At 47.1% G+C, this 14,199-nt stretch overlaps 1 protein-coding gene across 10 annotated transcripts in view; it reads left to right on the top strand.

The window, feature by feature from the left end:
* Positions 1-14,199, top strand: part of Pde4dip (phosphodiesterase 4D interacting protein) — a 182,630-nt gene that overhangs the window by 144,349 nt on the left and 24,082 nt on the right. For 9 of the 10 annotated variants that reach the window (XM_050124746.1, XM_050124745.1, XM_050124752.1 and 6 more), the window contains 6 exons: positions 4,933-5,162; positions 7,125-7,557; positions 8,381-8,573; positions 9,660-9,776; positions 10,932-11,460; positions 13,028-13,263. In XM_050124746.1, the coding sequence (XP_049980703.1) occupies positions 4,933-5,162; positions 7,125-7,557; positions 8,381-8,573; positions 9,660-9,776; positions 10,932-11,460; positions 13,028-13,263 (1,738 nt within the window). Of the gene's footprint in view, positions 1-595; positions 623-4,932; positions 5,163-7,124; positions 7,558-8,380; positions 8,574-9,659; positions 9,777-10,931; positions 11,461-13,027; positions 13,264-14,199 lie in introns of those variants that run through there. The other variant, XM_050124749.1, reaches the window with a different exon arrangement.

Below are 14,199 nucleotides of genomic sequence, written 5' to 3'. Positions count from 1 at the left end.
ACACTTTCCCTAACACACCCACATATAAACTCTCCCTAATGCACCCGCACACACACTTTTCCTAACGGACCCGTATGCACACTTTGCCCATCTTTGTGTTCCTGGGCAAGAATCAAAGAAAGCAAATTTGTTTCATCGTATGTAGGAAGTCACTTGCCTTAGAGAGCTTCAGGTCTGACCAGGATAGTAATCTTCCCTAAATATTACCTACTAAATCCAATGTCAAAGAGTTGTAAGGTGTATAAGAAATGCCTGGGAGATGTTCACAAGGACGTTAGAGAACAGTCAGCCATCCCCGTTCATCTGAACATTTTCACTGCAGAGAAGTTCATCAGGAATCAAGTTTCAAATGCAAAAGATCAATACACTAAATCTGACAGAAAAGGGGAAAAACTAGTTTAAAAGACTAATATTTTACTATCAAATCATAATTAAAAGTATGGAGTACAATACGACAATTTGATATACACATATGTAGTGTAATAATTAAGCCAAGTTAATCAGTACATCTGTACCTTGCCTACTTTTTTACGGGGGATATCTGAGATGTACTTAGCCATTTTAAAATACACTTAGTACTAACTCTCTTCACCAGGTGAGCAACTGACCTCAGAGCCTATTGCTTCTGCCTGTGTGAAGCTTTGTGATGTCTCACGTCCCTGCTGTATCCCCCTCTCCACACCAGACTCTGCTGGCCCCAACCCATCTCTCTACTTCAGTAGCTCAGCTCTGTCAGAGTCCTCAGGTAAGTCACAGCAGGACGACTGTGCTGGTGTTTGTCCTTCTGTGAGCTTGTCTCACATAGCCACCAGACCTCAGCAAATAACAGCAGAGCCCCTTCCTGAGACTCAACAGTTTCTCATTATATGTAGCTTACTCTTGCATTCTCAGACACCCAGCCCAGCTCCATGGTGTAGCATTTGTGAACAGTGACTGGAAAGAGATGCTGACGTCACCTCACATAGTGATTTGAGTTTCTTTGGAAGCATATACCCAGAAGTGTTCATATAGTAGATCAGTCTAGGTTTTTTTTTTTTTTTTTTTTTTTTTTTTTGTTTTTTTCTTTTCTAATGTTTTTTTTTTTCAACATTCTTTTCTTTTTACTTTCTGGTTTGTTTGTTTTTGGTTCTGAGGAGAGAGCTCAGTACCTCATGCATGTTGTCATTCATATATATATTCATACATGTTTATATGTATATACACACACACCACTTTCTAATATATGTGAGGTGGTAGCTCCTTGTGGCTGTGGATTTGTTCCTAATGATGACCGACACTTGATTATTTGAGAAATGATGATTTCTTAATATCTTTAATATTGCCTAAAAACTGACCTTCGCTGTTGGAAATGTGAAACAAGAGGCTGGAAACCACGCAGCTCCACTCAAGCATAAGTGCAGCTCTGAAGCAGGTCCATGAAGCCCTGGGAAAGGCTAACGTGTATAGAAGCAATTGCACGAGTAAGCCAGGCGCCATGGAAACAGCAGTAAGAGAAGTGTAATTTAACATGGGACCCAGTGGAGTCACACTAGCAGTGTGCACTGGGTGTGGCTTTAGTAAGAGAAGTGTGACTTAACCTGGGACCCCATGGAGTCCCACTAGCTGTGTGCACTGGGTGTGGGTTTACTGAGGAAAAGGACAGGAGTGTTTACTTTTCGTAGGGGGTAAAAAGTTAATGAGTCTGGATCCTAATTCCCTTTTCATACGTTTATATTTAAATTATAACCTTAGGGGAAAAAACTTCCTTTCAGAGGTGTGAAAATTCAAATTAGGTTAGACAATGTCCAGACCTCTACTGGATATCTACATTCAACCTGTAGCTCCATGTGCCCCAGAATGTCTGTGAGTGCAGCCCTGCAAATCCGGAGATTATATTACCACATCCTAAGATCGGACACCTCTGCATCTAGGCAATGATTTCTTTTCTTATTTTAAAATGAGAAATATGATCAGATGAATCTTTTTTTTTAATTTAGTTATTTTTTTATTTGCATTGGTGTTTTGCCTGCATGTATGTCTTTGTGAGGGTGTCCGATCTTGGGCATACAGACAGTTGTGAGCTGTCATGTGGAGGCTGGGATTTGAACCTGGGTCTTCTGGAAGAGCAGTCAGTGCTCTTAACCACTAAGTCATCTCTCCAGCCACCAAATGAATCTTAATGCTTTCTGGCGTCAGCATTTCATGAGGCAAATGTTTCCCTTTAAAAGAAAATAGATATACTGAAACCAATTGAATAAAATACACACACAGGAAGATACCCTTATAATGGACAGTCCCATGAACGCTGGGTTGTTTTTTAGCAAAAACAACACTCAAGGTCAAGAGAGTGACTCTTGTGTTCACATTCCAATCTTTTAGTTCTGTTCATTGCGAACAGTTTACATAGACAGGTAACATCACAAAGTTGACTTGTGTATTTTTGCCTACCTCTTCATTATTTTGGGGGCATTTGAAATGGCCTCCCTATGTAGCCCAGGTTAGCCTTGCTTCCATTCCTCCTGCCTCGGTGTCCCAGGTGTTGGAATTACAAGCCTGGGCCACCATTCCCGGCACATCACACAGTTAGGTGGAGGTTGTGCTAATAGTCCTTCAAAGGGGCCCCGTCCAATACCCAATCCTTCACTCTTACAATTGCTGGGTGGGACACATGGAGACAGCACCGGCTGGCTACACCAGGCAGCGGTCTTAGGGACAGACATTGTCTGTCCTCACTGCTGCACTCGCAAAGCCCAGACGGGATGGAATGTCTAAAGACTGAGTGGCTGTGTCTATGACTGTCTTCTATATGCGCATCACTTGACAACTTCAGTTGCTGGGGTACTAAATACCGTTTCACGTGTGCTATGAATGCATTCTGCCACAAACGCACAGCACAGCTATGACGTAGCTTTGTTGTGAGGGATAGCAAAACCCAACAGCTTTGTGACCACCCACGCTCTCCTATCCATCTTTGACCCATATGCCTTGCTCTGGGTCCTATTCTGTTCAGTTTTTTAGTGACCTAAGTGAATGTATAAAACATAATTCTATGAATCATCTCTAGTCAGGTGACCACTACATGGTTTATAGAGATATACACTAATTATTTTAATGGCTTTATAATTAGGACATGATTCTATACAACCGGAATAAATTTATATGTGACTAACATGACTCACGATATTAACAGAGGTAAAAGAAAACGGCATGACACAGAAATCCTGCAGGGAGGGGTGAAGAGGGGGGGGTCGAAACTGGCCTGAAATTGAGTCTGCCCCCCACACAGCACCTCTGCGAGGAAAAAGGAGCCAGTGTGACTGGGAACCATGGAGAGTCCTGTTGAGAAGTGTGTCATAGCACTGTTCATAAGCCCAGCTCTCAGGAGGATAAGCCAGGAGAACCAAGAGTTCAAGGACAGCCTGGAACACTAGGGAGACTGAGGCCAATATGGACTGTAAGGCAAGACCCTGTCTCAAAAACCAAGGAGGGAGGAAAGTGGGGGAAATTCTTATATTAAAATAGCCTCACACTGCGTAAGTTATCACACCCAGATTCTGAATTGTATTAATACCCCTTTGAAGGTGTAGAAATAGCTAGAGATAAGCCTAGCATATATGATAAGAAAGTCTAAGGACTCCTAATATCCCACTTGGGAAAACACCTTAAAATCTGTTATCAATGAAGCATTTAGGAGCGATGTCAAGAGAATCCCAAGAAGAAAGATACTGTGAAATCTCCTTTGTTTTTCTCTCACGTGCTTAGATTTATAGAGAATTTAGTTAACAGCATTGACGTACAAATGGTAATCAAAGAGGAAAACTCGGTGTCTGCTAGGGTGGCTTCGCCTCAAACCCTGCGGTTGTCGGGTGGTTCTCCTGTTGTCAGGGGAACTGCCTTGCTCTGCCCTACCTGTGGCTCCATGATTTTAGTTCTGGAAATGGTTGTAGGCGTTCCTAATGTTCATCTCCTCTGTGAGGTCTGAGTTGCAGGCTGTAGTACAAATTCTAATGGGTCTTCATAACAACCCAGTGTCAGATATTAGGGGGCGAGAGCTGAAAGATCCGAGAAGCAGAGCAGTCATCCACTAGATCTTACTTCTACTAAATCCTCGGAACCAAGGGGGGCTTGATCCTGTTTCTATGAATCTTCAGACTGAAGGCTCTGAGCTCCTGTCTCCTCCCACCTTACTCCTCTCTAGCCCAGACATATACCTTCCTGTGTCCACCTCCCTAGGGATTAAAGGCGTCCCAGTACTGGGATTGAAGGTGTGAGCTACCACAGTCTGACTCGGTTTCTCTTTTAGACTGAATCAATCTCGTGTAGCCCAGGGTGGCTTTGAACTCACAGAGATCCATCTGCCTCTGTCTCCTGAGTGCTGGGATTAAAGGTGTGTGCCACCACTGTCTGACCTCTATGGCTAACTAGTGGCTAGCTCTACAATCTGATCTCCAGGCAAGCTTTATTTGTAGGATCACAAACAAAGTATCACCCCAACAGGCATGGGTTTAGCCACTGAGCCCTGGCATCCTAAGCCATGATCTTCGCAGTCGAGGCTCTAGCGCTCTAGGGTCAGTGAAGCATCCTGACCTTAAGCAGACTCTTTAGGGGACTCCATGGCTCTATGAAGAGAAGCACCACAATATTGGCATCCACTGGACCAGATTAAATTCATTTGTCTGTATTCATTGTTTCTTGCCCTCTCTGGAGTCTCTTGTTCCATGTGTGTATGTGTGTTTCTCAAGCTCTCTGGATTCTCTTGTTCCTCTGACGGCAAGCCCTCCCCACCCACTGCATGTGTTCTCACTTCCCAAACCCATCCCAGGGCCCTTAGGACTGGCTCAAAGAGGGAATCATTCAATTTTGTCTTCTGTTTCCGTCAGGAGCTGCCCTTGCCTGTGTTCCTGGGTCCCCCCTTCAGTGGCCTGACTTCATTACACTGCGTTTCTCTTTCAGCTCATCAAGCCGTCTTTGGAGAAAAGCCTGACCATGGAAACCCAGGACGTATGTCTTCAGCCCCCGGCCCCAGCAGGAGGGGACAGTAACAGGTGTCTTCAGGAAGAAACACTGCACCTGAGGGCTGAAGTCCGCCAGCACTTGGAGGAGAAGAGAAAGGCCGAGGCGGAACTGAAGGAGCTGAAGGCTCAGATGGAAGAAGCCGGGTTCTCCTCCGTGTCTCACATCAGGTGAGTCCCAACTTGCTCGCAGATGATAAGCCACCTCAGCCAAGGACTCGCCTTTCTCCATCCAAGGTGTTAGAGCTGCCCCAGGGTGATCCACAGCATAGACTCCATGCCTTACTGCTTTTATATCATCTTTAGAGAAGAGTTCATAGTGTTGGACAGTGGTGGCCACTTTTGTTACTAAATCGTCAGCTATGAAGTCGGTATCTGCTCAGTATTACTGCCCAGATGCATATGTGTGGACGGAATCTCACTCAATCGTGTGGGTACAGCCTCCTGAGTCAAGTCCCATAGTCACCGACCCAGAAAGCTTCACTGCTGCACATAGACCTGGGAGAGGCTTTGGGGAAGGGGGGTTGATTTACACAGCCTTGTCTAGCTCCATTCAAGCCCTCTCAGAAGCGTAAACGGTTGAATCATGGAATTGCAGCTTTAAAAATCTTTGCCGTCTCAAGGAAATTATAAAAATGGCAAGTACTGATTCATTGACAACTTCGACTCTAAGGGAATTTTTGAAAGGAAAAAAAAAGGCTAAAAAATACATTGATACTATAGAGTTTCAGTAAGATCTCCTGCCTCAAATGACAAGATGGACATCCATAGAGGAAGACACCAGAAGTCAGCCTCCAGCCTCCACATGCACACACACACACTCATCCGTGCAAGCACACACAATTATTATTCAATCTTGTTATCATTCTAGGTATCAGTTCTTTATGTTGATTCATCAGGGTGATTCTTTCCTTATGTTTTGCCTAAGTTAAAATATAAGTTTATTTCGGCATTATGTATGTGAATTTAGTTGTAGTGTCGTGGAATAGACATCTCTTTCTACATACCCCACTTATAGATAACGTTGTAGGTTATTTTCATTTCTCCATATAGCTATTAACTTGGGAATCTGAGTTGTTTAACCCTCCACTCAAACTTCAACACTGGTGTGAAAATAGAATGTTCCCAACACTCAGCCCCTTGTTAAGCTTGACTCTCGTTACTTTATAGTGTAAAACACCAGGTTTGACCTTAAACAGAAAGATAGAAAACTAACTAAATACTCTTCTCTCTACACCTTCCTTTTGCTCCTTCCTACATGCTAATTTTGGGAACAGACCTATACCCTTTTCTCCTTTGGAAATCTCTGATTTCAATGTTCCAAAGGATTTTCTCTGAATGCATACCTAACAACTTCTGCTTGGAACTCCAAAACTTTAGGATTCTGAGAAACCTAGTCTAGTTGCACAACCAAGTACTGATTCTTTAGGATGTGAATTTGTGTGTGTGTGTTTCTGTCTGTCGTCTGTCTTCTAACTCGGTGTTCTCAGTCTAGTCCGTTTCATTACATCAACACATGGGGATGTTTTATGGGACCATCCTGTGTGGTAGTCCCAGAAATACAAGATGACTAGGGTAAACACAGCATCTCCGGAAAGTTATGTCCTATTGCATGGGCCAGAAATATGGCAAATAATTAAATAACTACATTCTCATTACAGTTCTGATTAGTATTATTTATTTTTGGCATTTTGAGCTCCAGTTTATCACTCAGTGATTTAAAGCCAGCAATAAGTAATATAATGATGAAACTCACAATAGCAGGCTTATCATATGCGGGATCTATTTTTGTTAAAGTCAAAACTTAATATTTTAAGTGTTTTGTGTATTCCAGAGGTAATGGATACTAAAGCATTTGAAACTATGTGGCTAAGTAAAGAAAATAGACTGGGGAGTCTACTTTATGATCTTTTAATAATGCTGCCATCAGATGGCAATGGAATCATGCGTTATGAGGCCATTCTGCCACACTCCCCCGCTGGGTCTTCTCATGCATGCATGACGCTTGTGTTACAGGTCTCTGAGAGGCACGTGTGTTCTCCGAGTCTATCGCGAGCTAAGATGTGGGTGAAAAGGTCTTTGAAGAACTATACGCCTGGCCAAACCTAGCCACTCATTCTACTTTCTTTACAGGAACACCATGCTGAGCCTCTGCCTTGAGAATGCAGAGCTGAAAGAGCAGATGGGAGAAGTCATGTCTGATGGATGGGAGGTCGAGGAAGACAAGGAGAAGGGCGAGGCGATGGTGGAGGCGGTGGCCGCCAAAGGGGGTCTGGATGAGAGCAGCCTTCAGGCTGAGTTCAGGAAAGTCCAGGGAAAACTGAAGAGCGCCTACAACATCATCAACCTCCTCAAAGAGCAGCTGGTCCTGAGCAGCTCGGAAGGGCACAGCAAAGCGACGCCGGAGCTCCTTGTGCGCCTGGCCAAGGAGGTCGACAGAATGAACATGGGCTTGCCTTCCCCTGGGATGCATCAACACCAAGAGCCTGAGAATGTGACCACAAGGCCTGGCCCCAGACCCCAGAGCCTTAATCTTGAGGCAGCCATCTCAGTGGAGGCCCACCAAGTAAGTGAGGGCAGGGGTGAGGTGAGAAGCTCAAAGAAGGGTTGCTGGGGGGTTCAGTTTTTATGTTACACTGGCCTGCTTTGTGGGTCAAGGGGTACTGAGGGCGGATGCCCTGATGCTTCAAGCAGGATGCTGTAATCAGAGGCATCCATTCAGGCTTCCACACCATTGAACGGGTGTTTCTGAGCATTTAATTCCAAGCTACACACTGTGCTGGCAGTGGGCTGTGAACTGATGTCTTCTCTCCCGGTGCTCGGCTGTGGGGGAGAGTGTTCGGACACAGTGACCTTTCATTGGATGGAACTGCCATTCTATCGGGATGCTCTGGTCTTGACGGAGCCCAGGCAAAATGGTGTGCAATGCAATCTTCTTAGAACTGCTGCTCCCTCAGAGGTTCCCAAAGTGTCTGTGTCATGGCCTCCTGAGAGGTCACTGATACCTGCTGAGGGAAGGAGCTTTGCCTTAGATTCCGTGAAATGGAGGATCCAGAGGCTTCTGAGAAGGGCCCCTGAGACAGGAAGGCAGAGAGGGTGTAGTGGAGATTTCCACCTCTTCCTTTTAAGCGATTGAGTAAATGTTTACTGCAGGCTGCTCAAGAGACTTGTCTGGCAGTGTGCTACAGTACTGCAGAGAGAAAGATAAATATAGCGTTCTCCCTGCTCTCCAGAAGCTGCTGGAAAGCAGGGCACTGCCAAACGGCATGAGAACTGCCGTGGCAAACACGTAATCCACGCAGCCCACAGCGTTCCAACAGAGAAGGGGTTGGCACCACCTGGAGGGTGACCTCAGAGTGTCCTGATCCTTGTGCTGGTCTTTTTCACAGCTGGAGAACAAGCCCCGGGCCCAAGACTCTGGACACCAGGCAGAATTTAGCCTCCCGGGGTCCACCAAGCACCTGCGTTCCCAGCTGGCCCAGTGCAGACAAAGATATCAAGACCTGCAGGAGAAGCTACTCATCTCAGAGGCCACCGTGTTTGCCCAGGCAAACCAGCTGGAGAAGTACAGGACCATACTCAGTGAGTGTCACTAGCTCGTGGCCATCAAAGTGTCCTCTCCCCATGAAGTCACCTGTTTCTCAGCTGTTATCTTTCTGCCCCACCTGTAAACCATGACTTTAGTCTTAGACCTGTGTGTGAGCATTTTACTCCGATCTGTAGATGGATGTAAAATAAAGGAAGGAAAGGTTTCAGAGTTACAGTGGAGGGGCTGGAGGGGACTCCGTGCTTAAGAGCACTTGCTGCTCTCGCAGAAGACCCCGGTTTGGTTCCAAGAACACACAAGGTGTCTCCCCAGCCTCCGAGACATCCTCTACAGTTCAGTGCGTTCAATACTCTCTTCTGACCCCCGAGGGTACCAGGCATGCACATGGTGCACATACATACACACAGGCAAAGCATGCATTGCATGTAAAATGAAAATAAACACATCTTTAAAGCTAGGGTGAAAATAAAGGACTGAAGCAGACTGACATCTGGGCTTGCTGATTTCCAGGGCCGGCAGTAAGCTGACTTGGCTCTCTGCATGATGGGTTTTCTTTTTCCTTCGTTCTTCAAAATCCCATCATTGCTGTCGCTCTAGAATAAGCGCTATCTAAGGGGGTTGATGCATTGGTAGGGGTGCTCCTTATTCAAATAGATGTCAGGCACGTGAACTTAGATAGTTGAATTTTAGTTTGTTTGATAAAGAGGAACCACAGGTAAATAAGAGCTACCTTATTGGACAAGGCAGGGCTAGATGTCTCGAGACTCTTAATTATGTCAGCTCCATTGATGCTAAGATTTTATAGCTATAAGGCCTAATAATTTCGCTGGAGATCCCTGACATGGTACATGCAATTCCTGACTTGCCATGTCTAGTCTCAACTAAGCCTCAGTTTTCAGAAGAGAGCCTCTCCATAGCAACCATGGCCTCACCCTGGTGGGGAGGATGCCTGCTACCTATGGCAGGCTTTATCTTCTCCCATCGGGGTCCAAGAAAGCCTTTTCCCCCAGCCTGGCTCTGAGTTCTTGGCCTTAAAAGCCAAGGTTTGTGCCACTAAGGTTGAGGGAGCACGTGGGACGTCCGGATATTCTGGGACAGCCACTGTGTCTTCCCGAACACAGGTGACTCCCTGGTAAAACAGGACAGCAAACAAATCCAGGTGGACCTTCAAGACCTGGGCTATGAGACTTGTGGCCGGAGCGAGAACGAAGCTGAACGTGACGAGACCACCAGCCCCGGTAAGCACATGGTGTGTGGGGACCCACCCTCTCTCCCTGGAGTCATACGCTGCCTTCGGATGTCTTAGCCACTCCCACCCACCATGGGCAGGAGAATTGGGACTGCAGGAGACTCAGGACCAGAGATGGACAGGAACTATTATGGAAAATACCTTGGCCATTTATTTTTTTATTTATTCATATCCCCCCCCCCCCCCGAGAGAGAGAGAGAGAGAGGGGTTCTCTGTAGCTTTGGAGACAGCCCTGGAACTAGCTCTTGTAGACCAGGCTGGCCTCGAACTCACAGAGATCTGTATGCCTCTGCCTTCTGAGTGCTGGGATTAAAAGTGAGCACCACCACAGCTCAGATACCTAGGCCTTTTTATGAGGGAAGAGATCTGTGAGCGTTATGTATACCTAAACTGTAAGTTTAGAATAAAACTTTTTATTTTGTATTCACAAAGGACTGTTGGGTACCACAGGATTCCTACAGATTTGAAGCTGAGGCAGTGTAGTGGGGCTGTTAGGGACGGTGATCCAAATTCCGGACTGCTTGGTGCGAACCCTCTTCTTCTCTGTGCCTCGCTTTCCTTACCTGCTAAACCAGCAATAAAGCAACTCTCCAACTCACTGGCTACTCATATCAGTGAAATGAATAAATTCTAGTACAATACTCAGGCCAACATTTTACTGGTAAACTGGTGACTGTGGCTGTCATGCCGGCTGCCACCTCCCTGGTACAGCTGTGATAATACATTGATTTGTTTGGAGGTCTTGTTCTCCAAGGCCCTGATTTTCCGACCCAAGAGTTTTTAAGTTCCTTTTCTTTATTTTGTTTTACATATCAACCACAGTTTCCCTCCCCCTTCTCCTCCCATTTCTTCTCTCCACCTCCCTTTTAACCACCCCCATCCTCTTCTCCTCCGTCTCCATTCAGATGGGGTAAGGTCTCCCTTGGGAATCAGCAAAACGTGGCATATCAAGTTGAGGCCAAGGTCCTCCTCCCTGCATCAAGGCTGGGCGAGACATTCCACCATAGGGAGTAGGTTCCAAAGAGCTGGCTTATGCATTTGGGGACAGGTCCTGGTGGTCCCACAAAAGACCAAGCTACACAACTGTCACCCAGATGCAGAGGGCTCCAGGTTTTCTTCAGGAAGATGTCTTTGTCTCTTTCAGAGTGCGAGGAGAACAACAGTCTGAGGCCCATGGTGCTCATGGAGGGGCTGTGCTCGGATCAGGGGTACCTGGACCCTGTCCTGGTCAGCCCGCCTGCGAAGAAGCCTCTGGAGAACAAACCGGGGAGGCAGGAGGAGTTCCAGGCGCATGGAAATTCGGACGACAGCTCTGTCCTGAGGAAGGACATCAGAGATCTGAAAGCCCAGCTTCAGAATGCCAACAAGGTCATCCAGAACCTCAGGAGCCGGGTCCGGTCCCTCTCCGCTACAAGCGATTACTCGTCCAGTCTGGAGAGGCCCCGGAAGCTGAGAACCGTCGCAACCCTCGAGGGCTCTTCACCTCACAGCGCCACCGATGACGATGAAGGGTGGCTGTCTGACGGCACAGGGGCTTTTTACCCTCCAGGGCTCCAGGCCAAAAAGGATCTGGAGAGTCTCGTCCAGAGAGTATCCCAGCTGGAGGCCCAGCTCCCCAAAACTGGTCTAGAGGGGAAGCTGGCCGAGGAGCTGAGGTCTGCCTCGTGGCCTGGGTAAGGGGGGGGGGACCGTTTGGGGCCCCCACTCAATTGATGTCTAAGTCTGTGCTTGGAACAGCAACCCTCGCTGTTGTAAGAAAGAATGCGGTCAGGGAATGAGAAAGACACTTAGTTAAATAGTGGCTGGGCTGAGGGAAGGCACAGGGACAAGCGGAACACATGGGTGGCGGCGGATCTCTGGGACAGTCTGTCACAGATGTTAAAAACATGACAGTTAAAGCAGTACAGGTAAAACTCGTCTCTGCAACCTGCGAGCTGGGCAAACTCTTTAGCCTCCCCCCATCTATTTGCTCACCTATGAAGGGAGGGAAGAGAGACCCCATCCCAAGGACAGATACTGGACGTAATTGAACTATTACATGTGCTTCTGGTATCTGGCAGAGATTAAGCTCTCGCTGCCATTTTTAATGATCACGATTACCAATACTTTCTGCTGAAAATATTCAGTGAACATACATCCCAGCCTCTGGCGGGATTCTACTGCTAAGTAGCGAGCCAGTCTAAGACATAGTGACCCAACCACCTCTCGTGGTCCTCTAAGCTGACCCAGTTCGGCTGGCTCTTCCACGTGGCCGCTGTCAGGTGGAATCTGTGGCCAGGGTGATCTGAAAGGACCTTTTTTATCCATGCCTCGGCTCCTGGTTTCTCCCTTTCTCCATGTGGCTTTTCCTTGAGGACATCTCCTTTGACTTTGGTTTCTCATGGTGTGATAGTCTTTGGAGGGTTGCTTCCTTGGGGACCAGCAGTAGAGCTCACCAGGCAGCTAAGAACTACTCCTCAGCTGGGCACCGGGACGCTCCCATTGTGTTATGGAGGTTAGCATGGTCACAGAGTCTTCCAGACTGAGTCATGCAGAGGATAAACCTTTCTCACTGATGGAGGACTGGCAGAGCTGTGCTGCAGGAGAGCATATGACACGGGAGAGCATATGACACGGGAGATGGGAGAACATATTACACGGGAGAGCATATGACACGGGAGAACATATGACATGGGAGAACATATGACAACATGGGAGAGCATATGACACGGGAGAGCATATGACATGGGAGAACATATGACAACATGGGAGGGCATATGACACGGGAGAGCAGATAACACGGGAGAGCATATGACATGGGAGACGATGACTACTATGTTTACTAAAGGCCATCTGCCACAGATCAGAGCACAGAAGAAATTCGTGCATTGGACAGTATTTGATGTACGAGATAGAGAAAGTCCTATATATCGTAGGCTTAGGATTTAAAATTTCTAAGTATTTATAGAGTATCTACTGTGTGTCCACACTATACTGGAGCTGTATGGGATGTAAAATGTGGGATTTTATTTACTCTCACAGAACTTACAGTTTAGTTTTGAATATGACGAACATTCTAGAAGAGTTGAGAGCAGCGGCCTCCTAAACGTTTTGGTGCCGTACCTTCTCAGCGTGGATCGTATGACTCCTGAGGCAGGGGGTTGCTCAGGTGTGGTCGCACAGCGGTTTCTCTCAGGAAGCCCCATAACTCAGCACTCGCTCTTTCCTCATTCTTCCTCTCCCCTCTCTTTCCTACACTAGAAAATACGATTCGTTGATCCAGGATCAGGCCCGAGAACTGTCATATCTGCGTCAAAAAATCCGAGAAGGACGGGGCATTTGTTATCTTCTGACCCAACACGCAAAGGATACAGTAAAGTCCTTTGAGGAGCTCCTCAGGAGCAACGACATTGACTACTACCTGGGCCAGAGCTTCAGGGAGCAGCTTGCCCAAGGGGGGCAGCTGACGGAGAGACTCACCAGCAAACTCAGCACCAGTAAGTTGGCCACTAGCACGGTCCTAGGCTCAGGTGGCTACCAATCCCCCACAGCGGCACATTCTGTCCCAGCACCCAGGGTCCTTCCTGTCTCGAGGGTCATTTCTGAATCAGGACTCCCACGAGCAGCACCAGGCACGGCTATTACAGCTTTTGAGCTAGGCATAGTGACCTACTCTTATAGTACCCAAACTCTAGAAGTCAACGTGTAAAATTATGAATTTGGGTCCCCCTACCGGAAAAGGGACTTGTCATCTCAGATACAAAAGAAGGTTGATATTTAAGAGTTGGTGGTCGCACAGCTGTGTGTGTAGAAGCCAGGCTGCCACCGAATGTGGAGGCTGGAGTATTACAGAGAAGAGATGGGAAAGGGTCTGGTGACCAGTGAGATAAAACATATTTTAATCTTTAGCCCCAATTTGGCCATATGAAGGCATGGCTGTGAGCGCCAGGTCAGGGGTAGCCTCCCTGGAGAGCTTCAGTGAGCTGCCTGCTTGCCTCTCTAAAGATTATCATAGGTGTTCACCCACGAGTGGAGTCAGGAGACAACCAAGATGTTATAATAACAGGGGGCATGGAAGCAGGAGGCCGGTTATTGGGGTGCAGGAGGGGGCCCAGCAGGAGGGGTGAGGATAAGTGTGAGCCACAGAGGACTTTATGATCAAAGGATCTCAGGTACGTCTGTGGCCACCTCACCATGACACCTTTGTTTTGTACGGTTAATTTATAAAAAAGACATAGTCCATGGCTGGGGAAGTAGCTTGGTCAGCAAGTGCTTGCCTTGCAAGCAAGAAGACCTGAGTTCAGTCTACATAATCTACATAAGCACACCTGCGCATGGTAACACACACTTGTAAACAGCCCTGAGGAGCCAGAGACAGATGGGTCTCCTGGGCTTGCTGGCCAGACAGCCTGGCTTAGCTGGTGAGTCCCAGT

This window comes from Alexandromys fortis, unplaced genomic scaffold (assembly GCF_014885135.2).
Source record: "Alexandromys fortis isolate MF-2015 unplaced genomic scaffold, M_Fortis_MF-2015_v1.1 scaffold_235, whole genome shotgun sequence".
Lineage (NCBI taxonomy): Eukaryota > Metazoa > Chordata > Mammalia > Rodentia > Cricetidae > Alexandromys > Alexandromys fortis.
The sequence above is the reverse complement of the archived record's forward strand: the minus strand, read 5'-3'. Positions and strand labels throughout refer to the sequence as shown.